At 36.6% G+C, this 26,100-nt stretch overlaps 4 protein-coding genes and 1 long non-coding RNA gene across 11 annotated transcripts; 3 read left to right on the forward strand and 2 right to left on the reverse strand.

Moving 5' to 3' along the window:
• The first annotated feature begins 882 nt into the window (after positions 1-882).
• Positions 883-5,665, forward strand: LOC140782823 (uncharacterized). Of its 2 annotated transcripts, none has more exons than XR_012107957.1 (4): positions 883-1,106; positions 1,246-1,369; positions 1,465-1,559; positions 5,073-5,665. It is a non-coding gene; the product is annotated as an uncharacterized lncRNA (long non-coding RNA). The 2 variants fall into 2 exon arrangements; XR_012107958.1 differs by having other exon boundaries at positions 981-1,106; positions 1,465-1,527.
• Positions 1,664-6,398, reverse strand: LOC140782821 (U-box domain-containing protein 52-like). 2 transcript variants are annotated; one of them, XM_073129621.1, is made up of 9 exons: positions 6,005-6,398; positions 5,739-5,833; positions 5,330-5,451; positions 5,048-5,248; positions 4,241-4,547; positions 4,030-4,137; positions 3,408-3,836; positions 2,035-2,809; positions 1,664-1,944 (listed from the first exon to the last, which is right to left on the reverse strand). In XM_073129621.1, the coding sequence occupies exons 1-9, from the start codon at positions 6,201-6,203 to the stop codon at positions 1,883-1,885; spliced, it is 2,298 nt and encodes a 765-aa protein (XP_072985722.1). In that variant the 5' UTR covers positions 6,204-6,398; the 3' UTR covers positions 1,664-1,882. The 2 variants fall into 2 exon arrangements, with proteins under 2 accessions (XP_072985722.1, XP_072985723.1); XM_073129622.1 differs by having other exon boundaries at positions 6,001-6,038.
• A 1,127-nt stretch (positions 6,399-7,525) lies between these two features.
• LOC140782820 (U-box domain-containing protein 34) lies at positions 7,526-13,834 on the forward strand. 5 transcript variants are annotated; one of them, XR_012107956.1, is made up of 11 exons: positions 7,526-7,827; positions 7,905-8,026; positions 8,110-8,225; positions 9,333-9,454; positions 9,532-9,827; positions 10,046-10,147; positions 10,665-11,093; positions 11,234-11,977; positions 12,064-12,297; positions 13,498-13,594; positions 13,695-13,834. XR_012107956.1 is itself a non-coding variant. In XM_073129616.1 (10 exons), the coding sequence occupies exons 1-9, from the start codon at positions 7,644-7,646 to the stop codon at positions 12,256-12,258; spliced, it is 2,310 nt and encodes a 769-aa protein (XP_072985717.1). In that variant the 5' UTR covers positions 7,526-7,643; the 3' UTR covers positions 12,259-12,297; positions 13,498-13,625. The 5 variants fall into 5 exon arrangements, 4 of the variants coding, with proteins under 4 accessions (XP_072985717.1, XP_072985716.1, XP_072985718.1 ...); XM_073129616.1 differs by lacking the exon at positions 13,695-13,834 and having other exon boundaries at positions 13,498-13,625; XM_073129615.1 differs by lacking the exons at positions 13,498-13,594; positions 13,695-13,834 and having other exon boundaries at positions 12,064-12,628.
• Positions 13,835-15,350: 1,516 nt separating this feature from the next.
• On the forward strand, positions 15,351-17,001 carry LOC140781382 (GDSL esterase/lipase APG-like). Its single transcript, XM_073127330.1, has 5 exons — positions 15,351-15,621; positions 15,738-15,868; positions 16,079-16,312; positions 16,399-16,654; positions 16,755-17,001. The coding sequence occupies exons 1-5, from the start codon at positions 15,351-15,353 to the stop codon at positions 16,952-16,954; spliced, it is 1,092 nt and encodes a 363-aa protein (XP_072983431.1). The 3' UTR covers positions 16,955-17,001.
• Positions 17,002-19,712: 2,711 nt separating this feature from the next.
• LOC140782631 (beta-galactosidase-like) lies at positions 19,713-25,138 on the reverse strand. The gene is made up of 18 exons (XM_073129307.1): positions 24,818-25,138; positions 24,609-24,704; positions 24,403-24,515; positions 24,228-24,294; positions 24,047-24,139; positions 23,762-23,905; positions 23,259-23,347; positions 23,052-23,157; positions 22,868-22,955; positions 22,230-22,348; positions 21,985-22,149; positions 21,570-21,739; positions 21,350-21,459; positions 21,132-21,241; positions 20,942-21,052; positions 20,769-20,870; positions 20,464-20,669; positions 19,713-20,372 (listed from the first exon to the last, which is right to left on the reverse strand). Exons 1-18 carry the CDS (start codon positions 24,998-25,000, stop codon positions 20,264-20,266), a joined length of 2,181 nt encoding a protein of 726 aa, XP_072985408.1. The 5' UTR covers positions 25,001-25,138; the 3' UTR covers positions 19,713-20,263.
• Between the last annotated feature and the right edge of the window lie 962 nt (positions 25,139-26,100).

Here is a 26,100-nt window from a genome sequence, read left to right on the forward strand (position 1 = left end):
AAGTTTCAGAATGTTTTTATATAATAATAATTATTAGGTTAAAATTAACTTAGAATAACTTTATGATAATAAAAATAAAATAGTAGAGTCAAATGATAAATGTTTAGAACGATAATAAAGGATAAAAGATAGGGCTGTATTATGATAAATTTCTCAAAAAATAAAATGAAAAATTATTTATTTTGCCCCTCTTTTTTGCATTATTTCTGTTTTGACCCATCTGATTCCTATTTTTTATTGTAAATATTTAAAATAGCTCTCAGATTAACTTTATCTCAATGTAACGGAAAGAAATGACATTTTTAAATGAATTTATTTTTATTTTAGAATATAATTTTTAAAATACTAAAATTGCTCGTGACACTTTTATTAATTAGTTATATTTTTTTTTCACGTTCTATTTTCACTTTGTGGTAAATGAGAAAAAGAGCCCATTGGAAACCGAGATTAAAATTAAGGAAAAAAAAGCTCTGGGAAAACACTTTATGCCTTGTGTACTCGTGGAATAGGCTAATTTAAAAAGAATTATTTAAATTTTTAATAGGAGAAAAGAGAGGTAATATCGGTATAAGCAATTCTATTATTTAAGTAAAATACTAATATAAAGAATAATAATTATATATTATGTGATATAAAACTGATATTAAAGTAGTGAAGTATAGTAAGTTTGCATTAAGAATTTGTGATATTTTAAACTAAACGATAAAAATACTCTTGATTAGATGGAAAGAATTAGTAATTAGGTATTGTTTAATCTATGGGCAAAATAGTAATTTTAAATTATTATTAAATTATTTTTTTAAATTATACGAAATAAGAAGAGTATTAATACTTTGGTACTCGAGGTTAGTTTAATTTGATGGTTGATTAGTCTCTTTGACTAAGATTAATAGGTTTAGACAGATTAAAAAAAAAAGAGGGGGCCGAACGAAAATAACGAAAAAAAAAGGGGAGCAAAATAAAATTTTCCCAAAATAAAAATTCCTCGTTCGACTATTGGTTTGAGCTTTGCTTGTCTCAGATGGAGGCGTTCGACTCCTTGGAATCGCGAGCCAGATGAGGAAGAATTCAAATGGACGAGGATTGAGGGGAATAGCGCGATGCAGGTGAGAGATAATATTGTTCATAATTTATTGCTCCATTAGATTTTATTCAACAACCTTGTTCTGGATTTGCTAACGATCAACAAATTGGTGCTTGTTTGATTGCGACCAAACGCTAATTGGGAATGGGGGGCTTCATCAGTGGAGAGTTTTAGTGTCGTTAGTGGAGAGAGTCGATATTTTGGATAGCCGACATTTGGGCATTCTCTAATTGATACAATTGGGATTTAATCTTCGGTCACTTCAGTTTGGTATATAAAGAAAAGGTAAAATTTACAGGTTGGATTTCACCTACAATGCCATTAATGATGGCAAATTTTGTGGAAGTAGGATAAGTAATTCTCTACCATGGTTACTGCAGAATCTGTGGGTCAAATTGAGACGATGACATCCATAACAAAGGAGATGCATTGAGCTGGAAATTGTATGTTCACCCTAACTGACCTCCATAACAAAGTTGGTAATTTTACCTTTTGTTTTCTATTCCTTTAGTTGTCTAAAGCAAAGTTAGCATTTTGGCATAATGGCAAGGTTTGTGTGGCAGTTCAAGTTTGCCGAAATTTGAGAATTCTGCTCGACTTTTAGGAGCTTCCACTTTGTTCTTTTCAAAATTGATTAGAGCTAACTCTTCTGTGCATTGGAGGCTCACTCTAAAGCCAGCTAGCAATTAATTTTCTTTACAATAGAGTAATGGTACAGAAACACCATAGCACAGATTTCCAATGTTCTCCTGTTTTTTTCCTACTTAGCTTTCTCCTCAACCAAAAGTCTACCAGTCCTCATCCATCAGCTGCAGAAGAAATCCATGCTGCGGTGGCATTAGATGGTTTACTTGATGTTGCTGTTGATGAAAAGAAAGATAGTATTAGTTCAGTAGGTTTTTATCAGAATAATGTTTACGTTTCTTACTGCAATTGAAGAAGATTCTTACCCAATGATCTACGCGAATGGGAGAAACTATATGGTCCAGCCCTGTAGCTGCTGCTGCTGCTTTTGCTGCCATATCGGATAGTTTCATATGCATGAGCAATATTTCTCAAATGGTTCAGCTCTGGCAAAATGACCATCCCAAGATCAGGCCTGTCCTTCCTCCTCAGCTCTGCACACTTCAAAGCAAGCTTAGCAAATGCGAGAGCCTCTTCCACTGGCCAATCGGTTATACTTGGATCAAGCATTTGTGCAAACATTCCTTTTTCTATGGCCTTATCCACATGGTGTGTGAGGCCCATTGGTGGTCTTGCCGTGATGATTTGCAGCAGCATTATTCCAAGAGAATATATATCGGATTTGGTTCCTAGCATGCCTGTCTGCTGATATTCGGGGTCAATGTAGCAAAATGTTCCGGCAGTTGAGGTCATTCGATACTGAGTAACGCTGTCTGCTACAGATGGGGGCACCAATCTTGCTAGGCCAACGTCGCTGATCTTGCTGACGTAGTTGCGATCAAGAAGGATGTTAGCTGGCTTAAGGTCTCGGTGAACCAATGGTTCCGGTTTGGTCTGGTGGAGGAACAGTAGTCCAGTAGCTATCTCTGCTGCAATTTTGAATCTCACAGTCCATGGAATTGGAGGAGTGTTATTTCGTTGGAAGAGCCTATCCTCTAAGCTTCCATTCTCCATGTACTCGTATACCAGACAGCCATACTCTGAACAGGCGCCCAGCAGCAAGACCATGTTGGGATGGCGGATACAGCTAAGCACCTCAACCTTGATCAATTACATAGGAGAAGTTATTATAGAGGATGAAATGGGGAAAAAAATCAGTGTCAAGCAATTGAGATTTGGGAAGTCCTTGACATCTAGCACGTCTAAAATGTGTTTTAAGGATAAAAAGGGAAGTAAAACATAAATAGTAGTTCCAACATATTGTTGGAGTATAAGACAACAAGTTGCCTAGTCAGCGCTTGAGCAGTTATATGGGCTGTACTTTTAAGTGGGAGCATATTTTGGAGGATTAATACTAGAAGTTGATAAGAGTTTGGTATATACTCTTTTGCATGATATTCTGTAGAAGGATTCTAATATCTCAATCACTTTTTTCTTCTTCTTCTTCTTCTTCTTCTTCTTCTTCTTCTTCTTCCTTTTAAGGAAGTTCCTCTCTGTGAAAACACTCCTTTTAGACTCTAGAATTTGAAGTGAACTAGAAAATGTAGTCTAGAAAGGTTCTGAAATCTATCCCTGATAAGGTTTTATCTCCTGAGATGACCGCTGCCTAGTTATTGAACAGACACACACACACACACATATATGGTTAATCAGTCTTAATCTTAGTTTACGTTGCTGCAATTGGCTAAGGAAGTTGTACCTCTTGCTGGAATTGCCTCCTTCCCTGTGATGCATCTGGTCTTAAAACCTTAATTGCAACCGGAGTATGATCCAAAGACGCTTTGAATACAGGTCCATATCCACCTTCGCCAATCTTCAGTGAGTCAGAGAAGCGATTGGTTGCAATTTCAATCTCTTCAATGGTGTACTTCCTGTACCGAACATCAGAATTAGCCAGAGTGTCTAATGCTTTCCTTTTCTCTTCTGCCTCAAGCTTCGCCTTTAATTCCGCTTTTAATCTCTTTTGTGCCTCAAGTTCTGCAATCCTTTGTGCTGCTTCTGCATGTTCAATTGCAGCTTTGCACTTTGATTTCTCCATTTCCACAAGTGCAAGAGCTGCTTCCTCTGCTTGTCTTAATTCCTCAAACTTCCGGGCCTCTTCCATTTTCAAATGGTGCAGCTCTTTAGCCTGCATTTGTATCATTCATGAACATTAAATAGAAATGCTTATATAGTCAGATAACTCTTACAAAAATCCTTTTCGCAATTTTTTGCATTGACATTAATGAATAAATATTTACAGTGTTACATTGTGACTACCATGAGGTCCAATGATAGGAAAGGTGATGAATGGAGAAAACACATGAAAGCGTTGACCTCACCTTCTGTTTGGCCATGATTGCTTCTTTGCAAGCTGCATTGTACATTTCCATTGTTTGCTTCAGCTCCAGTCTCAGCCTTTTCATTTCGGCCTCAACGTCTCGTTGCGACTAAAATGGAAACAACAAAAGTAGCTGTCACTCTAAAATTCAAGGTTGCTGAAAGTGAATTGTTGCAGGGGAGCAATTATTTCCCTATAATTTGTGTACTTACAAAAGTAGAGGTAGGACTATCATGGGATGCTGATGAGAATTCAACAGAGTTGCCAAAGTCGATGGACTGGAATTCTATGCTTTTTGGCAAATCCATGTCATCTGAGGATGAGTCACGAGAAAAGGACGACCTTGGTGGATGGAGAGAGTCGAGGCATTCAAGAAATGCACTTTGGGGTGCTGTCCTAGCTGAGGAGAGAGGCCTATCCCTCGAGGGTGTCTTCATTAAACCGGGATGTTGTTCAAGGGGCCTGTCAGATAATAAAGATGGTGGAGGACCTCTCGAGCTTCCCCTTGCGAATGGGCTTCTGTTTTGCAAAACAAGAGCTACAGAGAATTAGAATACTACAGCACTTTTACTTCAAAAGTTAAAATTTCCCAGGGAAGCTGGAGGAGTTATATTGGAGCCTGTCGCATGTATTTAACAAAACGATCACTTGATCTTGAATAGTTCTAGTCAACTACCATCCTTTTTAGCCTTTTTGGTTTTTAGTTGCTTATACTTCTTTGGGATGGCAAATCATCCGTGTCATAATAGTAATCATGGGATGAATATAAATCTTTGTTTTATGTTACATAAATATTGCTTTACTTGTTAATACTTTGATTTGCTATATCACAAGTAGAAAGAAGACATTCTCAGTATATTGTAGCGGTTCCTTGGTCTGTGGACAGCAAAAATAACAATCTTGTTTAATTTTTTATCAGATTACTATCAAAGTATGAGGCTGATTATTATTCTTTTCCTTCTTACATTACAAGTTATCTCGTGCTAGCAGCTGATAATGCTTTTTCTTTCTCGACTTACCTAATAACGTCATCGATGTGGTCAGGTAGCTGACGAGGACTATCTAGAACCATTGACTGGCGTGGTGGAGCAATGTTAATAGGTGCAGGGCCTTTGGCTGACCTAATTGAGACGGCCTTACCTTTGTATATGACATACACTGTACAATACTCTGGTGCAGCTTTCATCAAGCATGTTGGGACATCGGCATTCCTGAATTTCCTGTGAGGAGCAGAGATCATGTTGCTTGAAGATTCTCAACCACAAAGTTATTTACCTATGCATGGATGAATGGAATGCGACCTTGTGAGTGCATTTCTACTGGAAGCACCAAGAACAATATTCTGGATTTGGTTGGCAGTGATGTATTCAACTATTGCCCTCGAGATGTTAACATCCTCCAAAACTACCTCCTTCAGATGCATCTGAAGATGTAAAATAGCAATCCATGTTACTTAACTTCAGAATTGCAAGTTTGCAACCATCTGATTATATTTGTTCAAGGAAAATAGGAAACTTGTGCTGAAATTTTGGCTACTACAATCATGATCATCCAAAATATGGAAATGCTATTCTGATACAAAGATTGTACATGCAACTAGATACTATTCTAAAGTTAGTATTAGCAAATTGTTCTTAGTGCTTGTGTTAGCATATATTTGTTTGTGTGTGCATGAAGAGAAACAATAACTCTCTCCTAGGTAGTCCTTACCCCTTTACGAGCACAAAAGCCTCGATAGGGAAGGAATAATTGTGCCAACTCTGCATCTACATCCTCAGGGCTTCTTTCAGGAGAATCATAACCATCTACAAGATTTAAACCAAAAAAAGAAAAGAAAATTACATCTCTAATGATGATTTAAGATGACAAATATTAACATCATTAATTCTTTGAAATGCTTGATGGTTCTTCCACAGTATTCATTGAAAAAAAAAACCCACTCAAAAGATTACAACGATGAGAGAGAAGATACCTACTATTCATGAGGGAATTGTTGTGGGTCCTGACATGGACCAAGACAAGAGTTGGCATCTTGACAAGGAGGTGGTCGACCGTCCATCTCACAGCTTGTTGGCTGGTCTTGTCCCTGTCGATCGCCACGATCGTCGAGGTAGCTTCGACAGAGCTACCGTCGTCCAAGTGCGTTGAGGAGAAGGATAGGGCTGAGAGGTGCATCTCGAACACCCTTAGTTAATTTAGTATATTTAATGTCGATATTAGCAAGTCAAAGTATAAATAATATTAATAACAATAATAATTATCACTGCCACCACCACCACCACCACCACTACAGCGACAAGAACAATGTCGAAAGAGAGGAAGGAGAAGAAAGCTCTCTCCTCCTCTTTTTTTATTCTTCTCGTCTTCTACGAGAAAGGAATGAATACGACTCCTGGCTTCGAAGCCTTAGCTCTTGTTTCTCTTTCCCATTTTGACGATATTACCCTCTTCCTCCGACCACCACCTCATCCTATGGCTTCCGGCTGTCCACATGTCAATGGCTCCTCAAACGTTGGAGAAGATGTGACGACTAAGTCAACCTCTAATTTGATTTAATTTATTTTTTTGATCATTATCCTCTATTTGATTCTTACTTTCGTAGGTGTTAAATCCATCCGTCCCCATGCGAACGTGGCGGATTCCATGCAGCCTCCCAGTGTACGAGTTAGATATACCTGACACTCTGTGATTGGTTGCCAAACTGAGCGTACAAAATACCCGGATCCGATAAATCTGAACTGTTGTGGATCGGTTTTGTCACAGTTTTTATACTCTCTTATCCGCAATCTCCATCGGACGAAACTTCTCCGATTAATATTAAAACGACCCCTTCTTTTAATTGTTTATTAATTGTTTTGACGAAGATGTAAAGAATATAATAGTAATATAAAAATTAAGATATTACCAGTTCAATATTTATTTATTAATTTTTAAATATATATGACCTTGCATATTATTTTTTTAACAATTATATTATTTTAATTTTTTATTAAATAAAAAGATATATATATTCTTAACTGAGAATAATGTATATATCACAATAAGAGTATTGATATTTTTTATAATTAACTTGATAAAAATTTAATTTAATTTAATTTAATTTAATTTTTTAATTATTTATTATTATTTATATATCTCTCGTTACTTTAAGATTAATTTAAATTAAATTTAATAATAAATAGAGATAGAAAATTATATTTAAAATTGAAGATTATTTTTAAAGAATCAAATTTAAATTTATTTTAGTATTAAATAATATCTCCTATAATTAATATAAATTATATCTTTAATAATTATATATGAAAGAGAAATTTTAACAAAAAAAAAGAATATTTTTTTAAGTAACTTAGTTTTGAAATGGGGAAATCGGTATTAGGTATAAAAACTTATTATACAGCGGTTAGATTAAGATTATAATTTTTAATGACGTACTGAAGTATTTAAGAATAAAAAAAATAAAATTCAAGATTTTTAAGTCAGTCTGTTACGTACTTACGTCTGCCTCCGAGTCAGTTGACTCGCTAACAGACTTTGCCAGTTTCTCTCCCTCCTCCTCCTCCTCCTCCTCCCTTCCGCCCGCCAAAACACCAAAAACCCTTGCCTTTCGTCTGCGCCATGTCCTCCGTCTCCGTCTTCGGAGGCGGCTGTGACTCTCTGGAGTCTACGGTGGCGGTTGCAGTGAGCCGCGGGCACCGGAGCCGCCGCGCTGTCAGGTGGGCGGAGGAGCACCTCCTTCCCCACGCCGACCGCTTCCTCATCATCCACGTCATCCCCGTCGTCTCCACCATTCCCTCCCCTTGTAAGCTCCTCTCCTCCCTCCTCTGACTCGAATCGTGTATTCAGATTATTTTTAGTTCTTTCACTTCGATCTCGTAGCGGGCCGAAGTATTCCAATCGAGAAGATGGAGAGGGGGGTGGTAGAGATGTACGTTCAGGATATGAAGTCTAAGGCCCAGGAGGTGTTTCTACCGTTCAGGAGACTCTGTGGGCGAAGAAATGTAAGAAAAAAAATGATTTTTTTAAAATAAAATTTCTCCCTAGTTTTGGGGGTTTTCATGGTGGTATTCGGGATCGGTTGTAGGTGGAAACCTTAGTTCTGGAAGGGGAGAACCCTGCAGCAGCGCTTTTGAGCTATGTGACAGAGTCCGGCATTAAGAATTTGGTGTTGGGTGCTTCCTTCATGAGTTGGATTAGAAGGTGTTTTCTCCTTTTAGCACAATTATATCAATAGAATTTGATCCTTGTGGTCAGGATGCTAATAGGCAAACTATAATGTTTTCCCAGCATTACTTCGTGTACTTTATACGTCCAGTTCTCTAAGAACTTGTTCTTTTATGTTGATTGTTCCCTCCATTATAAAAGTATCCTCAATTATAATGCGCCTGTTGGATATAGCAACGCAATTTTGCCCTTCTGGGCTGTATGACCCTAAGTTGCAACCAGTAAGACATAATTATACTTGGTATAGTCCTTACTTATTCAATGTCAGCCCTCTATTCCTGATTTTCCTTTGGACTGGAACTCCTGTAAGAATTATAGAGGTTTGTCATATAGCAGACTGACACAGAAATATGGAAAGATGTCTTTCTTCTTACAACCTTCTCAACTTTAGGTGCCTCACTAGCCGGTTCATATTATCCCCACAATGTCAGTTTCTCATGTGGAATTATTTTATTATCTGCATTTTATAGCTTCTTTATCAGCTAGAAAGTTCATGTTTTACTGTTACTGTGCAGTATCATGCTTTACTACTGCTGCCTCTTTAGGTCCGTCATATATGGAATAATTTAGAATTTCTGAAGTCCAACAATAGCATATAGAGTGAAGATCGCGGTAATCCCTTTCTGCTAAACCCTTTTATCTGGTCCATGATTTTGTAAGATACTTGGCAGCTTAACACCTTGTATTCATGTTGAAATATTTGTTTCTAACGTCTACCAACATTCTTCTGAGGTACCTCAACAATTTTATTATCTGATATATCCACTCTTCTATTATGAAAAATAGTTTTGTATTTCAGAAGGGATTCTGTGTATTTTGGATTTTATATCTTTCCTAAATACTCAACTCTGTTTTCTGGATATTATGATATGACTCTATCAGCTTTCTAGGACCACCTCAGATGGTAACTCATTGTTTTGGTTTTTATTATACATGAAATTATCTTTTTTATGTATCATATTGAAGTATCAGGATTCATTCATTATTTGCAAGTATGGATTTTGATCATATTGAAGTTCAGTTACGTTCGCTCACTGTTGGCATCATCTGCTTCCATAAAATGAAAACTTATATATTTTTCAGGTTATTAAAGGTTCCGGATGTGGTCACTTCTATCCTGAAATTCATGCCAAGTTCTTGCAACATATTTGCTGTGTCACGATGGAAAGTCACCATGAATTTTCCTAATCAGGCAGTTATTATTGGTACACTAACTTGCTCCTGACTTCCATTCTCTTCTAAATTTGATGTTCATCTTTTGGGAAAAACATGCCTATTTCAGGGTCTGATAATTATATGCAAATAGGAACAGTTAGTCATAAAGCAATTGCTCAAAGGCAAAGGGACAGTATCTCTCGTGAGAAATATGTACACAGTTTCCAAGATAGCAGAACTTCACAAATATCAGGACAGGTAGATGCTAGTTCATGCTTCCAAGCCTTTAGGGACACTCAGGCTTCTATCGATTCTGGTCGAAGTTCAGAAATTGCACAGACGATCTCTTTTAATGGAGTACGTCGTGAAGGAACCTTGGATGGCAAGATAAGAGAAGAGCAAAAACAGCCAAATTATGATGATGTAAGTCACATCCCCTATGTCATCGTGCACTCTATGGAAGAGATTGGCATTTCATTTTGTTGGTTACTTGATTATAATAATTTTATATCCATCTATTGTTTTTCTGACAGTTTGTATTCTTGCTAAGATACATTTTTGATACATTTCTCCATGATGATTCTAGTTAAGATACATTTCTCCATGATGATGTTGACACGATAATTGCAATGATTATCCAGTCTGAAGGTCCAGATGAAGTAGCAAAACTGCAGAGAGAATTGCAGAATACTCTTGCAATGTACAACCGAGCTTGTGAGAATTTGGTGCATGCTAAGAAAAAGGTTAAGTTCTGTGACTTCCATTCATGTTGGCTAAGTTAATGTTCACAAAAAGGCATACTCTCAATTTAAGACAGAGGAAACAATTTATTTGGTAGTATATCTACTATAGTTTCCTTTTTTCTCCAAAAATATCTTATTAGTTAATTCCTCGCCATTTTTTGTCCCCACATATGCAGTATGTATCTACCAAGATACATGTTTGTCTAACAGGAAACTTCCATCTTCTGCACGCTTAGTTCCGTTAGTTTACTTCCAAAGAATTTCTTATTTTCCTTTTTCTGTCCACTATTTGTGATCTCCTCTCTTTTGTTATTTCAACTTGAATATTAGGCCCTTTTGAGTGGCTTATCCCTAATCCCCGCCCAAGTTCATATTACAATTTATTTTTGATACAGAACATCATATATATAAGTAATATTACACTGAAGCTCACAGAATTTGAAGACCCTCATGCAGAAACTATCAGTATGGTCGTCTTCTTTGTTCTATATTCTAATCCATAATTTACATCTTCCAGATTCAATTGCTTACTTCTGAATATACTGAAGAGACAAAGAAGGTGAATGATGCACTAGAGAGAGAGGACATGTTGAGATTGATTGTTGCAGAAGAGAAAGCTAAACATTTGGAAGCTGTGAAAGAAGTTGAAGAGGCAAGAAAATTACTTGCCACAGAAGTTCTGGATAGACATAAAGCAGAGCTTGTTGCTAATACGATGTCCTCCGAGAAGTCAAAAGTTGTGGATGTCCTTCTGTCAAGTGGCAATAGGTGTAGAAGGTACTCAAGGAATGAAATAGAGATTGCAACTGACAACTTCTCTGATGCCAAGAAGATAGGTGAGGGAAGTTATGGGAATGTATACAAGAGCAACCTTGATCACACTGCAGTAGCTATCAAGGTACTTCGGCAAGATTCCAGTAACAAGAAGGAGGAATTCTTGAGAGAGGTAACTGTACAAATATCATCTTAAAATTTCTGCCTATCAATATAATTTTTCTTTGTTTACTTTAAATCATGTTGAAACTCATTATTTTGGCCAAAGATAGGAAAGGAAGTGATGAACATTTTTCCTGTTACTGTGGTCAGGTTGAAATACTTGGCCAACTTAGTCATCCACACATGGTTTTACTGCTTGGATTCTGCCCTGAGAATGGGTGTCTTGTGTATGAACACATGGAAAATGGAAGTTTAGAAGATCAATTGTTCGGCAGGAATGGCGCACCGCCTCTTCCTTGGTTTATTCGCTTTCGGATTATTTTTGAAGTGGCTTGTGGACTTGCATTTTTACATGGCACCAAGCCTGAGCCTATCGTTCACCGTGATCTGAAACCAGGGAACATTTTATTGGATAGGAATTATGTGAGTAAAATTGGAGATGTTGGATTGGCAAAGCTCATTTCCAACGTTGTGCCTGATGGTCTCACAGAATACAAAGATACTATTCTTGCTGGTACACTCTATTACATGGACCCTGAATACCAACGAACTGGGACAATCAGACCGAAGTCAGATTTATATGCCTTAGGGATCATTTCTCTCCAATTGCTGACTGGCAAGCATCCAAATGGTCTGATAGTTCGTGTGGAAAATGCAATCAAGAGAGGTTCCTTTGTCGATATTCTTGACAAAGATATCACAGAGTGGCCGCTTGTCGAGGCAGAAAGATTAGCAAAACTTGCACTTAGATGCTGCGGACTAAGGTGTAGGGATAGGCCATCTCTTGAGTCAGAGGTGCTGCCAGAGCTTGAAGAACTTGTTGCCAATGTTTGTTTTAAGTCGAGAAAATCTAATGTTTGTGCACCAAGTCATTACCTTTGCCCCATATTACAGGTACCTTTCTCTACATATGTGAGGGTATTTGATCCCTTATTTTCTTTGACTTTTATTGATCTTAAACATTTGCTTCTACATTGCAGGAGATAATGGAAAACCCCTATGTTGCAGCTGATGGATATACCTATGAGTACAGAGCAATAAAAGCATGGCTTGCGAAATATGATATATCTCCAATTACAAAACTTAGGCTTACTCATACCTCCATAATCCCAAATCACTCATTGCAGTCGGCAATACAGAAATGGAAGCCACATGCAGCATTCTTGAATTCTTGAAAGGAGATATCTCATATCTATCAATTTCTGTGTATAGTGGTAAGCTTAGTAAATGACTTGCTTTTCTTGTCTTTTCTTTTTCTAATTTTGTTCTATTATATAGTTTGTAAATAGGAGATAGTTTTTTTATCCAAAGAAAAGGAGAGAGTTCTCCCGTGCATCTGACGGTCATAGTCATCTCTGAAATCGTATTTCCTGAGAGCATTGACACGTCTCTAAACTCATGCACGCCTCTATTTCCACTAATTTTGGAGGACTAAATCCTGATAGTGGGAAGAGTATCAAGTCATAGGATTCTGTCCCTATTTCTCTTATCATGCTTAACTGTTGTTTGTGATCAGTAACGAGGATTGCTCTAGTATTTGGTTTTTCTGATCTTGATCAACAAGCAATTTTCAGGGAAAGTAGATAATTTTTTTTGCTCAATTAAACAAGAGCTGATTCCGTCTTTCTTCCAGATTATGTATGCCATCGAACCATGTTTTATTGGAGTTATATTTAGAAGAGTTGTAGAGTTACCAGTGGACACTGAGAAGAGAAAGAAGAAAGAGAAAATCTTAGAAGGTGGCGAAAGGATGAAATAGTATTAAAAAAATAATAAGAATTCCGAGTTGCAAAACATCTCCATTAAAAGGATAAGATAAAATATAGGGTAAATTATAATTCACTCCCTCTATGTTTATTCCTAAAATTATATTACCCTTAAATTAACATTATACCTATCTCATAGTTTGAGCAACTACGGATCTTCTAATTGTATTCAAAAAATGATTGAGATATTCCATTCCATGATTATGTATTTAAAAAAAGTACACGGTGAATCGGTTATTGAGAGATGATAACTAAGAATTGAGGCTCATAATATTATGTAGAAGAGGCTTTTGAGATATTGCGGAAATAGTTAAAGGGGTTTATGCAGGAAATAATAAAAGAGAGAAAATGCTTGTTGTTATAAGTTTGAAGGATGAAACATTGTGAGTAAAATAAATTCTGATATTTTCCGTTCCATTTTGGTTTTCCGCTGAGTTTGAATAGAAGGATAACAATTTTGACATTAGTATTGAGCACGAAGGGGTAAAGTGACAAAGATGAAAGTTTAAAGATAACTAATTTTTGGCGCATAACCATAGAGGAATAATTTATAATTTACACTAAAACATACATCTTCTCGGTCTCCAGTTTCCAGACACCTCACTGGCATGCATGGGCCTTTGACGCAATTTAATCTCCTCGTTGCAGGCTACGTTTCTGCTGGTATGGTTATTAGTTGGACATGGATAAATGCAGCAGGTTTCTCTCATGCTTGCCGCGGTCCACATTGCTCAGTAGAGTAGTGGTAATGTTGAATGGAGCCCATCCTATGACTTATGAGGAAGTGAACCTAAAGGTTTTTTTTTTTTTTTCCTTTTCTTTTAAGAGTTTTATTTTTATTGTAGGAGTTATATTCTTAATAGGAGAAAGATACTTGAAGACTATAAGTAGATCATTAGAGCTCGAAAGAAAGTTAGCTGGGAGAAGCGTGAAAGAGGCGAGCACAGGAGATTCGCGAGTTCCATCATCATTTAAGCATAGTCTGGTGTCGGATTTATTTTTCATTGTCCTAATCGAAGTTATATTTACACTTATTTTAAAAAAAATAGAGTTTTTATCTTTTATATTTATCTTAAAGTATGAGTTTTTATCCTTTTAGAGTTGTTTTAGATTAGGAGTTTATTTTCCAAAGTTTGTTTCAGATTGGTAAATGTGGAGAAAAATTATAAATATGTAATAGAGGATTCTATTTAGTGATGATATAATTTTTATCAAATAAGAGATGAGACTCCTTATTGTCAAATTCTTGAATCAGTAAGATAATGAGACATGAAGCTCTTGTATTAATGAGATGTCATCTATCTATCAAGTATAATTTCTAATAAGATGTTAAACTCTTAAATTAGTGAGATGTCATTCATCTATCAATGGTAAGTCTTAATGAGATGCCAAACTTTTATATTCGATGAGACATTATTTATCTATATGTATAATCTAGTGAGATTCTAAGCTGATAGATTGGTGAGATATCACCAATTTATCTTATTCCGTCCTTAAAAAGAATCATTCCACGATTCCCTTCAAACTGTGCCAATTAAATATTTATTTGGAGATGCAGATATATATACTTGCGGCTTATGTGAAGACGTATATAAATATATAAAGAGGGAGCATGGTTATATTGTTCTTCCTATTCTTCCAAAAGATCAGTATTTGTGCTAGTTTATGAGTGGATACACTTGTACTTAAATTTTCATGTGAAATATATATATATATATATATATATATATATATATATATATATATATATATATATATATATATATATTCTATAAGAATCTAATAAAAGAATTCACTAGGGCTATCAAAATACTATAATATCCTCAACTCAGCCCATCTATCTTTGTCTCCCTAAATGAAGAGTCAACTCAGTAGTTGGAGGAAATTAGTCCGATCGAATTAATATCCAGCGCCCCTCTCCTGACACCGAAGCTAGCTCTGCCGGACAGCTAAACATGGGCCTAGTTTGATCCAAGATACTAATTATAAAAGAAGATGAAAGGAATTTAAATAAGCAAGTAGAGAATATATATATATATATATGGAAATGGGAAGAAATTTAAAGAGTTTCAATGTAATTTTCCCTAAAATACGCAAGTTTAATGATTACTTTAATTATTGTTTACTTTATATTTGCATGAATTACTTTTTAAGGACAGTCGAAATGAACTAATCAGTCAATATAAATATTACACGTATCTAGATTTTGTGTGCATGGTTTCATATTCAACATTAATTACGAACAAGTCATATCCACTAAAATGGTCAATAATAATAATAATAATAATAATTATTATTATATATAATGCTCTACAGTTTTACATTTAATATATGAACGATTAATATTATTTATTTATTTTTAACTTCACTTGCACTTTAATGCATGTTAGTATACGGCCTGCTTTAGTTATTGCTCTCCCTGCTCTATATAAAGCTCGTACACTTACTAATTTTAAGGCCAAGCCTGAAGCCATTGGTGTTAGTCTCAACAAAGAACACGAATGGCAAAGCTATCGAAAAATGGCCATGCAGCTATCACCATCACTCTTCTCTTCTTCACAGTCGCCGCCGTCGTCGCCGACTCGCTGCCACCGCCTGCGGCCCTCGTCCCGGCTATCATTGCTTTCGGCGATTCGACGGTCGACGTGGGGAATAATAACTATATTCTTAACAGTACTTTCAAGGCAAACTTCCCTCCTTATGGGAGAGACTTCAAGAACCACAAGGCTACTGGGAGGTTCTGCAATGGGAAAATAGTTACCGATATAACTGGTTTGACTTACTATTCCTTCGGCTAGCGCATGCTTATTCTGCATACTTATCTATAAAAATTGTTCTTATTCTTATTCTTATTCTTTGTTCAACTATATATTTTGCTCCGCGGCCAGCTGATACTCTAGGGTTTACCAGCTACGTGCCACCTTATCTTAGCCCAGAAGTCACTGGGGATAACCTTCTGCTAGGAGCCAACTTCGCCTCTGCAGGATCTGGGTATTTTGATGGGACTTCAAACTTATATGTGAGTATTATATCACATATCATCAGCCAATCACTCTGCCTGCCAAGTATACTTTAAGCGTGAAAAATGTCAGCAGTTTTCCATAAAAATACCCATAAATGTTGACTTTGAGTACTATTCCTCATATTTCATAGTGCTGCAACATATGCTGTAATTAATGAAGCAATTGATCTATTCTCCTTTGTTTTTGTTTTTCTTTTTTTTTGACAGAATGCAATCTCCTTATCTCAACAATTGAAGTACTACAAGGAGTACCAGTCTAAGCTGGCCAAGGTGGTCGGTAGCACCAAGGCTTCTTCCATCCTATCAAATGCACTCTATATATTGAGCACAGGATCTGGTGATTTTGTTCAAAACTACTTCATCAACCCTAATCTTTACAAGTCCAAGTCTCCCAGCGAGTTCTCGTCGTTGCTGGTCGGCATTTTCTCAAATGTTATCAATGTCAGTCAATTCACATAATTTCCCTTTATATATCTATATATAAATATTTATTTTAAAACACCATTTAACGATGAATTTGCTCACAGGAGCTATACAAGTTAGGAGCTCGGAAGGTAGGTGTGACCTCATTGCCGCCACTAGGTTGCCTCCCTGCGACGATCCAAAAATACGGACACCGGCGCGGCGAGTGCATCTCGAGGCTCAACGACTATGCCCGCGACTTCAACACGAAACTCGAGGCGGCGGTGAACTCATCGAGCCGGCTATTCCCGGAGCTCAGGATTGTTATCTTTGACATCTACAAGCCTCTTTATGATCTTGCCACCGCTCCTACAAAACATGGTACTTCTAAATATCAATGCCAGATTCGTAGCTTGTGTTTGGATTATAATCTTATTAATGCAATATTTTTTCTTTGCAATGTTTAAAATGGATGGATTAGGTTTTGTTGAGGCGAGGAGAGATTGCTGTGGGACTGGAACGGTGGAGACTAGGTATGCCATTTGCAAAGCTAATGAGTTAAATGGGACGTGCAGAAATGCTACTGGCTACGTGTTCTGGGACGGAGTACACCCTTCTGAAGCAGCGAATAACGTGCTTGCAGATTCTTTTCTTATGCAAGGGATTAAGCTTATCGTATGATCATCGATGGCATGTTAAGTTCTCTTCTATGAATGGAATGAAGTACTATAAGCCTACTCTATATAAATCTTGAAGGAAATAAAATTATATATTAATTCATGGGTTACATTTCTTAAAGCAAAGAAGCATTTACAGCACATGTTATAGAAAATAATATATATATATATATATATATTATTTATGTTCAAGTTTCTGATACTTATCCAGCAGAAGCACTATTTCAACAGCCAACTTATCGAAGTAGGCCTGGCTGCAGTTATGATTCTATTATAAGACGCAATAAATTTGCAACTTGCTTGACTTGCATAGGTCGCTACCATCTAGTATACCACTGGGGTCTGCGTGAATAGCTTTGTGATACGTATTCGACTATGTATATGATATTAGCCTAAAATTTAGAAAAATATTACATCAAGAGGAAGAAGCCAAGCAAGAAGAGGGATCGCTCCAGATGACGCATCTCGGATCAAACATTTAGTCGAGCAGGTTGCGGGCACCTCGGCGGACTCAAAAGCCAGGATTTTGGAAGGAGAGGAGGATGCGGGATCTTTACAAAATTACCAGTAATGGATGGGTTAATCTTCGAAAAGATAAGGATATAATTAAAACACTCTATAATTATCATTGAACTAAAATTCTACCTATTTGGGCACATTCTTTTTTCTCAATTGAAGTCGATTTATATAAGATTCTCTACCTACAAAACAAATGCAGTCTTTGCATGAAAAATCTTCACAGCAATTTCTATTTATTTAATATTTTAAATTAGTCAAAACTTGGATTAGTCCACAGAAAGCAGCACGTAGGTTCCTTCGATGCTGGTTAATTTATATATATTCTATAAAAAAAGTTGATTGAGTTCATGCATAAGGATCGTTGATATTATATGGCATACATAGGTTAAGCTTCTTTGCTTTACAGTTGTAAATATTGAATCCAATATTCTAACCAAGGCTTTTTAAGTTTCGATGAATTAAAAAAAAAAATTAACGAAGGCCTGGCCTTGCAAATTTCGTTCTTTGCCTAGTACGTGCATTAACTATAAATTAAAATGGGTTGGTTTTGCATGTAGCTAGAGTGAGTATATATATTAGAGATGTAATTGGATCAATTTTGAATTAAAATTAATTTCGAAATTATATTTGTAATCAAGCTTGATTTGAAATTATTTTAATTCAAGTTAATTTTGAGTTAATTTTAGGGCTGCCGATCAAATAAATAATTTCAAGTCTTAATCAATTCAAGCTAAATTTTGAGCTCGATCAAATTTGATATATGCTTAAATTAAGCGATAAATAAGGCTTAATTTAAAAAATATATATAAACTAATAGAATTAGAATTTAGAAGTAGACTATATAAGATCAAAGTACATAATAATCCACTTAAGTAAATCTTATAATATAACAGAATTATAAGTATAATATAGAAAATATTACTCATATTATATATAATAATAATAATATTTTGAGTCTTATCGAGCTTATTTGATCAAACCAACTTATAATCAAGCTTAGCTTGAAATTATGCCCATTTTGAAGATAAGAATAGAAGCAATTTGACGGTGTCTTAATTATACCTGCGCTGGATTTGAATCTAGATACGCTCATTCAACATGAGTCCCTTTTAACTATTTAAGCACTATCCTATTAACATTTAACAAGGTGGGTCCTCCACAATTGAACCTTTGTTATAATGAATTTCTCGACAAAACATTAAAATTTCATTATTTTTAAGGTTAATTACACTTTACTATCTAAACTATTATCCATTTTGACAAACACCCCGAATTATTTTTTTATTATAATGTCGTCCCTGAATTATGGGTTTAGAATAAATACCTCTTAAGTCTCTCTCAGTTTAGTTTTGGAGAAAAGTGAGAATTTAATGGTGTAACATCCCATTGTTTGCTATCTTGGCGACCTTCGTTTACGTGGTAAATGTACCGAATGTGCCCTCCTTTGGAGGGAAACTTGGTATAAGAGATCATTTTAGTCCAATAATAGTAGACAGTCTTTTAAGTCATGATGAGATGACTTCTTTATACATGAGTATTGTAGTAATTAGGCCTATTTCATTTAAACTCATAGTTTAGTGATGACATTATAAAGAGTTGGACTCTGCGGCTCTCCCTCGTGCTTGGAAGATACCACATTAACTGCTGCTGTTTGCCGTATAAATCTTGAAGACAAAAACTATATAGTAACTCATGGGTTCCATTTCTTAATTGCAAAGAAGCATTTACAGCATATGTTGATATAGAAAGGAATATATATATATATATATATATATATATATATACTTTTCCAGCAGAAGAACTACTCCAACGGCCAACTTGTCGAAGTAGGCCTTGGCTGCAGTTATGAATTCTATTATAAGACGCAATATATTGCAATTTGCATGGGTTGCATAGGTCACCACCATAGCCATTTATGAGAATTCCCAACCCAATAGAGGATCAATTAATCACAACGATGCCCTCTTGCTGCTCTGTTTTGAGACATATATTACTGTATATATAGAATAAAAGATTACAAGGGATTGCCTCAGAGTATTCACAGAGATACAGAATCAATCAATGAGCCTGGAGGGCCAATGGGCATTGGGGGTAATCTGTTTTATATACTGGGTCGGTATAACAACATCAAAAGGGAGAGTTTTCAAAATAATTTACAAGCTGCAAGAGCGAAATGGTTACCTCAGAAAAATGCTTACAATTATATGAAACACAAAGCATTTCCAGGAAAGTGCACAGAAAGATGACAAACAGCAATATTTATTATTGACCAAATTCTTACAATATTATCAAAGTTAAGCTCAGTGTTTCGAGTACAAAACATATACTACAGTACTGAGCTTTTGCAAGCAATTTCTCGTACATAATATCGCAAACCAAAGGTTTACCCTTAAGCTGCAAGCTCTTAGAATGTGCAAATGGACTCAATATTTGCAGAGTCTCAAATGCAATTCAACTATATCCCCAAGCCCCTCCACTTCCCACTATATACGACTGACAAGCCATGTCTAGAGAAGTGGCTAATCTATGTAGGTTGGATACTTAGTATCTGAAATCAAATAGGAAGCCCTATACAGGAGGTAAGTGTGCTGCAGTTCCTGCAACTACACTAATGGCCAAGACTTCAGATATGGGATAATTGAGAGGACACCTTACAAACATATATGAAGAGGTGTATATAATATATATTATATGCTAAAGTAGAATATTATGTGGACCATCTCTGTTTAACTTAACTGGTGTTTCATGGGCGATTATTCACAGGTGGCCGCATCTGCAAACTTCTTCATTCACTTCATATTGTTCTTTTAACCAGAGAAATACCAGTTGGATCACCACCATACTCTTCGAACACAACCAACAGGTTTCCAGTCGGATTTAGCCAGGAACGAGGGACGTGGTACCTGAATTTTGTGATTGCATTTTAAGTTATATTGCAAATGCACCACAAGCTTATGGAACAATAGATTTTTAACCAAGATTCGAGTCACATACCATCTTTGAGATGATTCCCCACAGTTGGTTTGACATTTTTTCTCATTGTACGTTCCACCATAACTACAACCGCCACAAGAACCATAAGCTTTATAACCTGGCCAATAGCGACCAATGCTTTGTCCATTGACCCAGATTTGACCTTTCCCCATGCTACCCATATCTAAAGCTAATGGGTCATTTCCAGGAGGTGCATTGAAGAAAGCCTGAAGTGCACAAGTGTTGCAGCAACACATTTCGAGTCAAATGATTCTTCAATAATACCTAAAGATGAAATCAAGCAGTAGTGTTGCAGTAGCACTAACCTTGTACCATGTTAGTGGTTGTTTTCCATATGCTTGTCCCCACTCGACAGAAGAACTTCCACTAAGTGAGTGAATATTTAAGGCTTCACCTCTCAGACCGATCTGAACAGAGATATCAAAATCACTGTACTGAATCTGGTGCATAGAAATATAGAGGAAGAAAGATATAATACCTGGTAAGTCCATTTTTGCCATGTAAGATCTCTCCTTCCCTCGTTTAGACCAGTCAGAGTCACAGGACCAAGCACGCCAGTATTCCAAGTTTCAAAATGGTTCCCGACATTCTACGACAAGCACAAAAGGGTAATTAGGAACAATCTGCAATTCCAAGAGTTTAAGACCAGAAAAGTTGAATTAACTTACAGGGAGCCCAACAGCTACACTTAAGATGGAGATCTTATTCTTGCCTGCCCACAACTTTACATTTCCAGAATATGTCAGTTTTGGATTATCTAGACCCCCGTAAACAGTCCCTGACAGAATGGGAAAAATTCCAAGTTCAAATAACAATCTATGTCAGATGCCTATTCTTTTTATCAGCCATAATTGTAAAACATTTCTCCAAGATAGAGAAAACAAACCTGCTTGTTGACCATTGATAAAAACGTGCAATGCATGCCCAGCTGAGAAAATATTGAGGACTGGGTACTGTCCATTCCTTAAGAATTGCTCATTTTGGCCTATTTCAACACTGAAAAGAGGAAAAAAAAGATGAGTAGACAAGCCATATATTTCCAAAGAACATGTCATTTACAAATTACAAGTATTTAGAAGGCTACTCCAGGCCAGTCAGTCACTCACTAAGTTGTGTACCACAAGTAGTCCGATTTATCCCATGTCATGCTTAGTTGTTCATATAAACCATCTTTTGTGAACGAGTTGTCATCATAGGCATCGGTCTCTTCATTGTATGACTTCCAGGAAAACTTTCCCGCCCATGTCATTTTTGCCGGTAATGTGGGAGCTGCTACCTGTAGATTATTTGCACAAGCAATTCAGTTAAGTCACTAAAATCCATCTTTTTAAATTGTTTCTCGGGGAAATGAAGAAAAGCTACTTTTCATTGAAAACCAATTCTCTCAAGTCATACAAATTATATATATATATATATATATATATGTGTGTGTGTGTGTGTGTGTGTGTGTGTGTGTGTGTGTGTGGATTGAGGAAAAGTATGATGCATGTATGTATAAATTCAATGGTCAGTCATTCTCACCTTAGCAGTGTTGAAAACTGCTGTTTTGCAATCAGGTAGGATGCTGATGGACCAAGCAGGAAGATCGTAATGCAGCCCATTGAAAGTAACCCTTGCAGAAGTAGCTGGGTGGTAGTTTGCAAGGAATGCCGCACAAGCCCCGGACCTGGATTTGAATATATGAGCCTGGAAGAAATTGGTTATCATGTTAGCTCTAGGCCATCTGATTAGCTTGTCAATTAGTCCAAAAGTTCATAGAGCCTAACTTTCTCATAATTTCCAAGTGCCATCTCTGTGGGATCAGCTGAAACCAAGGCCGGTTCACACAACTTGATTGCTTTATGCAAGTCTCTCAAATGACCCCATTTTGGTTGCCTTAAAAGACCTGAGATTAAAATTAAAAAGGTCAACTAAAAACATTACTCAAGGGACTGGACATGAGGTGAAATTTTTGAGACAACTCAAACAGGCATTCTGAATGATACTGATGGCTTCACACATCCATAGTAATTTGAGAAATTCAAAGAATCCCCATTATAGTATATACTAAGTGCTTTTGCACAAGTATGATTTAACAAATATCAACAGGTCAATAGTTGTGTCCTCTAAAAGTGTGAAGCTACGATAATTATATGCAACAGTAGGCATACTTATGCAAAGAAAACTTAGACATATTATTAGGCATCATATAAGGAACATTAGTCAAAACAAGAATAAGTTGTTACTCAGGAAAGTAGAGATAATTATTCAAATAGCTCACTGGTACTATCAGAAGTTCCATATAAGTAATTTTTTATACACATGGGTTAATACTTAAAAGAGAGGAATGCTCAGACCAATGCTATAATTTCCAAAACGTCACAGAAAGAAACACACGTAAAATAGAAAAGCAATTTCGGCTTACCGTATTCATCAATAGGAGCATCATAATCATAGCTGGTTGCGATGAATGGACCACCGGCAGTACGGCCAAAATTTGTTCCTCCATGGTACTGTAGGAGAAGGAACAAGTCAAACATTTTATTTCAGAGCCTCAGGTGAGCAAATATGGTTACAGAAAAGTTGAAGTGATATATGTCAGTCCTTACCATATAGTAATTTACAAAGGATCCACCTTTCTGTATAAATCTTGCAACAGCAAATGCTAAGTCCTCAACAGGTCTATGAGGAACTGGACCCCCAAAAGCTGTGAACCTACCAACAGGGTAAAAGAAATACTATCAGATAAAAGAAATTAATGAGAAACAAATGAAATGCGAGGTTAAGGAAAGATGATCAGCATCAAGAGGAAGTACCAGCCAGTCCAAGCTTCAGTCCACATAGTGGGCTTGTAGGGTGCATTCGGAGAGAAGTAATCACAATAAAAGCCATTACAAGTATTGATCTGGCATGACAAGGCACATCAAATGGTAAAATGGTAATGAGAAGATAATATTTAGATTTTTCATATTTATCTTTTGTCATGAAAACTCTTTAACGAATGCCCGTCAGATAAATAGTCTATTATTCATTTATTTGCTGATAAGCATGAATTATATGATAATTGTGATCAAAAGCATCATTTTAACAATTGGTAGAATAGCCGACACAAATTACGGAAAGTGACATCTGGACAGATAAAAAAGCAGCAAAAGAATCCAAAGTGGGGTACTAATATTTGTTAGGTAAAGAAAAGAATATCGGTTAGAAGGGATGAAAGCAAAAGGCCCAATATTTAGACATGAGTGGTGCCGTTACATAACAACCAAGGTGGCGTCTTTTCATGACAATATCCATCGAGTAACAGATGAGGACTTACCACTGGATCAGGGGCATCGTCTTGCTTGCACATGACCCACGGCACACCAGTGTTGAGTCCAACTGCCATTTTAGCAGCCCAGTATGCATAAGACTTGGCAGGAGCTCCACCAACACTCTCCATTGGCCCAAACTCATTTTCAACCTGCAGATTTTGGCGGAAAAACAAAAATGATTATACCTTAAAAGATAAGAAGAGACCTTGAATGATCCAATGCCAAGATCTCTCCCTCTTCCAATATTGGAGGACTATAAACTATAAGGTGGATTGCAGAAATTGAGATACCTGAGAGAGAATAATGGGACCACCCTGAGATGCAAATAGGCCTTCAGACTTCATCATTGACACAATTTTCTCTGTAAATTTCTGCATCGCGGCCTGTTCCGAACATTAAACTAAGTGACTGTTTCAAAATAGATGAGCCAAATGGTTTGAAGAATAAAAATTCGTTTATATTAATTCTTACCTTGAATGGTCCATTATCTGTCCTAAAGCTAATACCAGGAACATATTTGAGCCAAACAGGAAATCCCCTAAAATAAAAAGAAAAAGAGTAAAATTTTGCATCAGATTCTATACAAATGTCTAAGCTTCTGGGTTCTATAAAAGATATTCCATTTTGAGAAATAAAATAATGTTACCCAAAATTCCATTCAGCACAGACATAGGGGCCAATCCGGAGATTAACATAGAGGCCAGCTTGTTTTACCAATTTGACAAAGCGAACCAGGTCATATCTATCCCCGAAATAATACTACAATAATCAACACAAAGTAAGCAAAGGAATCTGTTAGCGCAAAAGGAAGACAGAAAATGAATAGAAGAATTTGAAATCAAGGTAACAAACCTGGCCAGGGGAAGGCTCATGGCCATTCCAGAACACATAGGTTTGTATAACATCTAAGCCCCCATCTTTAGCCTTCTGGATGAGATCCGGCCACATCTAGAAACAACCCCAAAATCCAAACGTGAGAGCTTAGCACAAAAATGAAGCGGGAAACAGAGAAAAGGAGCCACATTTGCCGTAAAAATCGGAACTTTGAAACAGGGGATTACCTCCGGAGTGCTCCTTGGGTAGTGAATGGAACCGGAGATAAGGATCCTTCTTTGTCCATTAATGGTGATTGCTTTGCGATCATAGGAAACGGAAGCATTGGCCGGAGTTAGCGCCCACAGAGCCACGAGAAGCAGCACCAAGACGCCATAGCCGACGCCCAAAGGTGTGCGCTTTGAACCCATGAGAACAAATGAGTCTTCTTCTATCAAAAATCTCTCCTTTTCCCTCTAACAAAGGAGAAGAAGAGAAGGCAGAGCTGAGAAAGTTTCGTGTCGCTCTTATTATATTAAAATGGCATTCCTCTATTTAACTATCTTTTGGTTTTTGGATTTATTCCAATACTTTCTCCTCCTTCCTTCCTCTCCTTTTTCTTCTCTGTTCTAAGAGAGAAGAACTGATACCAACTATAGCAAATAACACAAAAGCTCGAGAGAATGGGAAATGGGAAATGGTAAGTGAGTCGAGGTCACCCGGCGAGGTTTAATACTGCGAAGGATGAAAGCGAAGCTTGGGATAGGGAGGAAAAAGATGGGGCCCAGCTTTGACGTGGAGTAGTCATCCAACCACTGACGTTTTTTTCTCCACTCCACTTTGCAATCTTCACGCTTTACACCCTCCTCGAGAGCAATAAATTGGAAGGGGATGCGCGGATAAATTTGAAAACCAACAATGACATTGATAACTCCGCAGTGCATTCACTTCTTCAAGGTACAACATTTTTGTGACATCCTGTGTCTGATACGATGCAAATTTACTTCAAATTTTACTAGATTGCAGACTGAAACAGAGAGATATGACAGAGAAAAAGTTACAAAAAGAACAAGAGCTAACAGGAAAAGTAGTTTGACTGTGTGGGGGAAATAGTGTTATTGTGTTAAGACTTTCAAATTTTGAAACTTTGAATGAAGTGATTTCTAGTTATTTGTAGTAGATTTATTATTGGTGGGTTTTGTTCGTTAAGCTTTTGGGTCATCCTACCCATTGCATATCTTTTCAGTATCTGGGGATCCTACAGAAAATACATGGTCTTAGCACCAAAAAAATGCCTTTATTAGTTTCCTCTTTCCAATACATAAATATCCTCAGTAGAGAAATTTTGATACATGAAAGAACAAAATTAAAATGCTATTTAAAAAATGTATACACATTTTTCTTTTGCCAAATGTTAAGAGAACTATATGCATGAGAAATTACTTAATTGAAATTAAGCAAGGTAATCTACTATCTTAAGTTAATAATTCTGTTCATGAGCAGCCATGCGTCAATCACATGCACAAGAATA

Source organism: Typha latifolia, chromosome 2 (assembly GCF_019914945.1).
Source record: "Typha latifolia isolate L0001 chromosome 2, TyphaL0001v2, whole genome shotgun sequence".
In the NCBI taxonomy this organism is placed as follows: domain Eukaryota; kingdom Viridiplantae; phylum Streptophyta; class Magnoliopsida; order Poales; family Typhaceae; genus Typha; species Typha latifolia.